General features: G+C 36.0%; 1 protein-coding gene across 1 annotated transcript; it reads left to right on the forward strand.

Moving 5' to 3' along the window:
* The first annotated feature begins 1209 nt into the window (after positions 1-1209).
* On the forward strand, positions 1210-4030 carry LOC127882466 (uncharacterized). The gene is made up of 2 exons (XM_052431116.1): positions 1210-2526; positions 3484-4030. The coding sequence occupies exons 1-2, from the start codon at positions 1656-1658 to the stop codon at positions 3924-3926; spliced, it is 1314 nt and encodes a 437-aa protein (XP_052287076.1). The 5' UTR covers positions 1210-1655; the 3' UTR covers positions 3927-4030.
* The last annotated feature ends 2762 nt before the right edge of the window (positions 4031-6792 follow it).

The following is a 6792-nucleotide window of genomic DNA, read 5'->3' on the forward strand; positions in this document are numbered from 1 at the left end:
CCACAAAGAATGAATCGCGGCTATCCCTTGATTCCTGGTAATTTTTACCAATGAGGCCAAACGAATGTTATTTGTGTACAATAACTAATTATTAAATACCTTGTAAAATATGAGCTGAAGAGTTCGTAGTATTTTAAGTCCACTCTTACTGGGATAGTTTCTCAAATGGAGCGAATGGAGACGCGGTTTAACACCACTACACAGAGTCCATTAAGTGAAGTTGAGTGCTATTGTACCAGACGCAGCATGCGTTGTGAACAAAGAATATACATGTGCACCATAATAGCCTGGTTGTTCAGATATAAACCTTGTTTTTCGTTTAAAATAATGACGAGGCGAACGTGTTCTTAGTGTCGGATTAGCACCGTGAATGTCCATAGGTAGTGCAAATGTTGGGGCCCAGGCCCCAGGCCCCTAGTCGTCCTTGTGCGCACTAGAGCGTCCGTGCCCAGTCGTTCTCCTGTTTAAAATAGCCGACCAGTTTGAAGGCTGGTAAGACATAAAATATAACCTTATCTAGGAACAAATGTCACACTACATTGTTACCCATACCACATTATAATTATTAGATAAAGAATTTAAGAAAACAATCACGGATTGCCACTTGGTAAGACATTATCAAGCATTGAGTTGGAACATACAATTGATTGCCTGTGTCAAATGATTAGAGTGGGCTAAGTAAGTTAGTAAAATGTTTTATTTTGTCACGATCTCATGTGGCCGCTAAAAAGTCGCGAGCTCATAGGCAGTTGCCTACTCTGCCTAATTGGTAATCCAGGGCTGCGTGTACCGTATAAGATCAACCTATATAATATTATAAATTGTGTCTATCATATTTGTGTTATAAATTGTGGTCTAAGTGTGAGGCGTTGCATTCAGTTCGAATTCCACAACGTTCTTACAAAACATACGCGCCTGTATTGTGTCTCCTAAATTAAGGCCTTATTTCTTTGCGTCAACTATAGCCGGCAGACCCTTGTGTAACTCCAGGTTGAGTTGTCAAATATGTTTATTAGGTTCGATAATCGTAATATTTATTAATGTGTTTATGTCATGAATGATACATGGAAAAATGAAGATTTTGGTCATAGAGCAACATATTATAGTGTGAAAAAACGCTTCTTAGAAAAACAATTAACGAACAATAAAAATGATTGTTAACATACCTAACCTTTGGAAATGTTACTGGAAACAAACAATGTGTAAGCCCCTGTGCGTTGGTCAGCAATTGATTGCGACTGAGGCCTTTATTGTGCGTCATTCACAAAAGTGATTTATATATTGAACAAACGCGCAACCTATTGTGTTTGAATTCAACGCGATCTTTTCATACAATTTCCGTTTTAGAAAAGTAATTATTATAAAAGAGTGATAAAACATGTTGCATTGGAATGTTTCTTTGGCAGTTTGTGAGGTAAATGTTATTACAAAGTTAACATTACGTGCAACGGCTTAGTAAATAACTGTTGAGTACGAATGGAATAATGTAAAATGTAAAATATCATCAGTTTTGGTGTACAATAAACGATGAGTTATGATTTTCTTAATAACATATAACTGAAGCAAGGGACAATACGTCGCAAGTTTTTAGAAGTAACCGTCATTTGTATATAATATAAAAATCAGGACTACTTATTGTTAGTAGTAGCACCTTGATGGAGAAATACGACGGAATGGGTGCAGTGAAATACATTATGCATTTGATCGCCATCTTAAATATTAGTCTTCGCGTAATCAACAACGCACAGGTTCTCGCAGAGAAATCCTTGCTCCGTTCGTGCAAAGTCACGCAGATCACCACCATTAGGGAGATGTTCGGGGACACCTACAAGGATTGTCTAGACGAGTGTCGTCGTAGACAGACCTGTACAGCCGTGAGGTACCATAAGCAGACGAAATATTGCTCCTTACTGGACGGGCTAACAGATGTTCAATCCCTGGACACCGCCGGTCCGCTGTGCGTGTATTCTACGGTTGGTATTGACGACAGATATCAGAGCGGGTCTTGCGAGCTCAACAAATGTGAGAAACATGAAACCTGTGTCAATCCAAAGTACCAGAAGTCAGATAAGCCGTGCATCATTACGGAGTGTCCAGAACCTCCTGCTATAGAGAATGCCCTGCTTCTATCCAATGCTCGCCTCGTCGGTAACCGAAACCGATATAAATGCATGAGCGGCTTCATGGGCAACGGAAGTCCGGCAATAAATTGTCTTACAAACGGCAGTTGGTCGTTTACAGACTTCCAGTGTCAGAAGATGTGCCAGCCACCTAAAGCGTCATACAGGACAGCTGATCTGGCTAAAGATTGGAGTCAAAACGACAGAATGGCTTATTTCAGATGCAAGCCCGATTACAGGAGCAACACAATAACTTTCCAATTGACGTGTAACTCGTCCGGCAGCTGGGTACATTTGCCGTTCGGTCATTTACCATGCTATGGGGAAGGACAAGAGTATTTTGAACAGAATACTACAAAAGTCTTGTATCGTCCGTTTGCAACAAGAAATATGACTTCGGCCACAGGCAAGTTTGTATGAAAAAAGTGTCCTCTGAAATTGTTGATGTGGATAGTTCTTTCTTCCATATAGACATAAACTTTTAGCCTTTGCTGTATCCAAAAACAGCACACATATTTTGGGGTACAAACCGTGCAAGTTTTACCTCTTCAAAATCACACATTATTTCAACCATCTTAACGAAACGCAAGATGAGATTAATTATCACTTAAAATTTGAACGTCGGATTAGAGCATTTTATGGTTTGCATTAAATGTATGAAAATAACATAATTAAAAATATTTGCAACGATCGCAATTCTCGAGTGTAGCTCTGCCAAAACATGAAACGAGTCGTTTAAGTTGTTTTTAGATAAATAACTACAACTCTTACTTTAAAACTCAATCTTTTTTTATAAAGTAGTACAGATTTTGTTAAAATATAATTCATAAAAGAGTATCGTTGAACACGGTACTCGTTTCTTCAAACATTAAAAACCTGATAATCAAATACCCCACATACCCAATGTATTGAAGCAATATCATTCTAACTTCATACATTTCCAGAGCTAATTTATATCTTTAAAATACTAGTATCTTTTTTCGAAATGCAAAATTGTATATGTGCAAAATTGTTTATTCCTTTAAGTGTAAGATTATTTATAAAACGGTTATTAAAGAACATTTGAAATGTAAATTATCCGTATACAACAATATATTGACAGAAAAAATAACATTTTCATTTCTTAAAACGCATTGCTTACAATTTTGTGATAATTTTGTTTTAAATATTTTGAGACCAGTCGCTAAATGACTTGCAATATGTCGAAAATTAATTAAGTAAAATTCAGTTTTACAGTCTAAATGCAACAAAGCACCACACAAACACCATTCTTAGATGCGATGGTGAGAAACATGGAACATGCATATCTATTGATATTAATTTAAACCCAAACACTCACACTATGTTTATCTATGTATGTTAGAAGCGAATGCAACATGTCAACAACAGTCCGGTTCCCTCCACACAGTATGGATTGATGTGGCTAAAGAAGCTGAGAAGAAGTTTTCATTCGATGCGATTCTTACCGGTCTTACTAAGACCGGTATGAAGAATTACGACCTTCTCAAAAATTGCTTTGAAATAATTCATGGCAATGGAAGTGAAATAGACAGATTTAAATCCATGTCCTACGACGAACAAGTGCATGAAATACAGCAGAATAAGACCACATATGACACTGATGGTTGTAAAACGGCAAGATTCTGGAAATCTGGGGAACCGAACGGAGGAGATGCAGAGAACTGTATTTTGCGCATGAAGAACGTTGGGTACCAAATGTATGATGTGCCGTGCAATAGGCTGTGGCTAAACATTACCATTTGCTTCGTTTGCCGGTTCAATTTAGAATATGTAAAAAATGTGTAAATCTAAATCAATCAATGCCTAACTTAAATGTTATTTGCACCGATATTCATATTGCTTTTCCCCCGCCAAATTCAACGTGCTTTCAATAAAATAATTAAAACGTAGACTAATAAATCATAATGCTTATTGCAATCATGCTCCAACGACCTAAATTAATAACGTATTTAGTACATTGCTGTTCCAAGGTCGTTGATTCGATAAAAATACGTTTGAAATCATTATTGATATATTAACATTTAAGCCATTCGTGGCTGTTAATTCTCAACAAACATTCAAAGATAACACTGTAGGTACTTCAATGATTGTAACGGAGTTTTAGCTCTCAATTTTGTCACGTGCTACATTTTGCGAGAACTTTTTATTTGTATCGTGCCAAGAAATGAAGTGATATGAAATGATATTGCATAAAATCATATGGTTTTGCATGATATGGTATGCCATGGATGCAAAAAAAACAGTAGCACCATAATATATGTATATACACAAAGAGCACACATTAATATTCGAATATTATTTGTATCGTAAACATGATCATGTATATATATTATAAACAAGAGCTGTCAGAAGACAGCGCGCTCGACTATTCGAGTGCTTGACAGTATAACGTAAGCCATCATGGGGAAATTGTTCAAATGCAATAAGGTCAAGGTAATATAGTCATATTCTAAGTGGAAGAAGACCATAATTGAAACATATTGATCGCTTATGTTTTAAAGAAGTTGTACTTTATAGACGATTCTGAGTTCAGGTATATTTTCCACAATCTATTTAAGATTTGTAAGATTTTATTTCAAGTTTGATAGCAATAGCTTGGGTGGGAGGGTCCTTCAAAAATGAAATAAATAAATATTTGTGTTTTTTTTTACTATGTTGTAAAAATAATATTTTTTGGTAGGGATGGAGGTGGGGGTATACTATGGAGGTCATTTATAAGATTATCTTTCAAAAATAAGAAAAAAGTTTGTTTTATTTTGGAGGGCGGGGGATGATTCTGGGGTGGAGATGGGTGGAGTCCATTGTGGTATGTCAGGTAAGTGTTGTTTTGTCAAAGTATGAATCAAATCTGATCATAAATGAAGAAGTTATGGCAATTAAAGCAAAATTGATTAATTTTATTAGTTTATTAATTTGACCTCAAGAGTCAAGGTCATTCAAATGTCAATGACAAATTCAATTTGCCAGGTACAGTACCCTCATGATAATAAGAAAGTATTTGAAGTTTGAAAGCGATAGCCTTGATACTGTAGAAGTAAAGTGGATCTTAACACAAAATTTAATAAAATATTCAAAGTGACTAAGTCAAAAAGGGCCATAATTCCGTTAAAATGCCAACAAGAGTTATGCAACTTTTTCTGTACAGTCCCCTTATGATAGTTAGCGAGAGTTCCAAGTCTGAAGCAATTAAAGCTATGATACTTTAGGAGTAAAATGGACCAACACACAAAACTTAACCAAATGTTCAATTATCTAAGTATAAATCGGGCCATAATTCTGTCAAAATGCCAGAGTAACATAACTTTGCCTGCACAGTCCCCTTATTATAGTTAGTGAGTGTTGCAAGTATGAAAGCAATGGCTTTGATACTATAGGAATAAAGTTGAGCTAAACACAAAACATAGCCAAATTTTCAATTTTCTAAGTGAAAAAAGGGCCATAATCCTTACAAAATACTTGATACAGTTGTCTGCTCTTGTTTTTAGATTGAGGTCATATTGGTAAAGAAGTATGCAAAATATAAAAGCAATATGTCAAGGGACATTGAAAATAGTTGAGGTGGTAAGCAAACTTTAACATTGTCCAACGCTAACGCCGACGTCGGGGTGAGTAGCAATATATATATATAGTGGAGCTATCCTACTCACCCCGGCGTCGGCGTGTTGTTGTATATTTCAATTATACGGATGAATTGACGATATTAGAATGGGACTGACCTGCCCACATAATAATCTGCACTCACCCAGTTAATGCGATTCACGTCATTACGACAAATTGCGCATGACGTTGTTAATCGAACGACTTTGCACAATACTAAAGTAAACAAAGCTTATAAATATTAACCTTTATTTTTAAATTCTAAACAGATTTGATTTTTTACTACGGCAAGAATGAATGTAAATCGTTTTCAGAATAACGACAAATGAAGGCCATCTGCATTGGATATTTCTAGTTTAACTTATTACATGAGTTTGGGTTTTATACACCAGTTTAATAAACCATGGTGCATTGTGGGAACACCAACGATGGGCGAGCGGTTTAGCTGGATAATGCGCTGTCCAGAAGAATGATTGAATCTCAATTACTACACCAGTTTAAATTGGATGATAAAAATTGGTAATATTGTGTACGGATATAATATCTCGGCCAAGTTTGATAACCAACAAGATGGATTCTAGCACTCTTAAATTATTGCCCTTGCATTCTACACAAAGCCAAAATTTACCTTGCCTGCTCTCGTATCTCAATAGTTTACATCCGATTCTCATGAAACTTATTTGAAATGTTTGTGGGCAAATAAATCTCCAGTAAATTTGATAACAAGCAAAATCGCATGAAGCTCTCAAGAGCTATGGCCCTTGGATACTCCCAACTTTGCCAAATAAATGTTGTCTGGCTGGTTATGATATTAACAGGATTTCGGTCAATAACTTTAGTTGCATTACCAAATCTTAATACCACTTTGGATATAGCAAGCTTATATGTACAACAAGCTTGGAATTGTATTTTGGGCCGGTCGGGTCAAGATAACTGTAACGTAATGTAAAAACAATGTGTATTGTTTGAAATAAATATGATTAAACTATAACGGTAACTAAAACAGAACAAGAGGACCAAGAGCCTTATCGCACTCACCAGAGCCCCGAAAGAA

Source organism: Dreissena polymorpha, chromosome 5, assembly GCF_020536995.1.
Source record: "Dreissena polymorpha isolate Duluth1 chromosome 5, UMN_Dpol_1.0, whole genome shotgun sequence".
Taxonomy (NCBI): Eukaryota; Metazoa; Mollusca; class Bivalvia; order Myida; family Dreissenidae; genus Dreissena; species Dreissena polymorpha.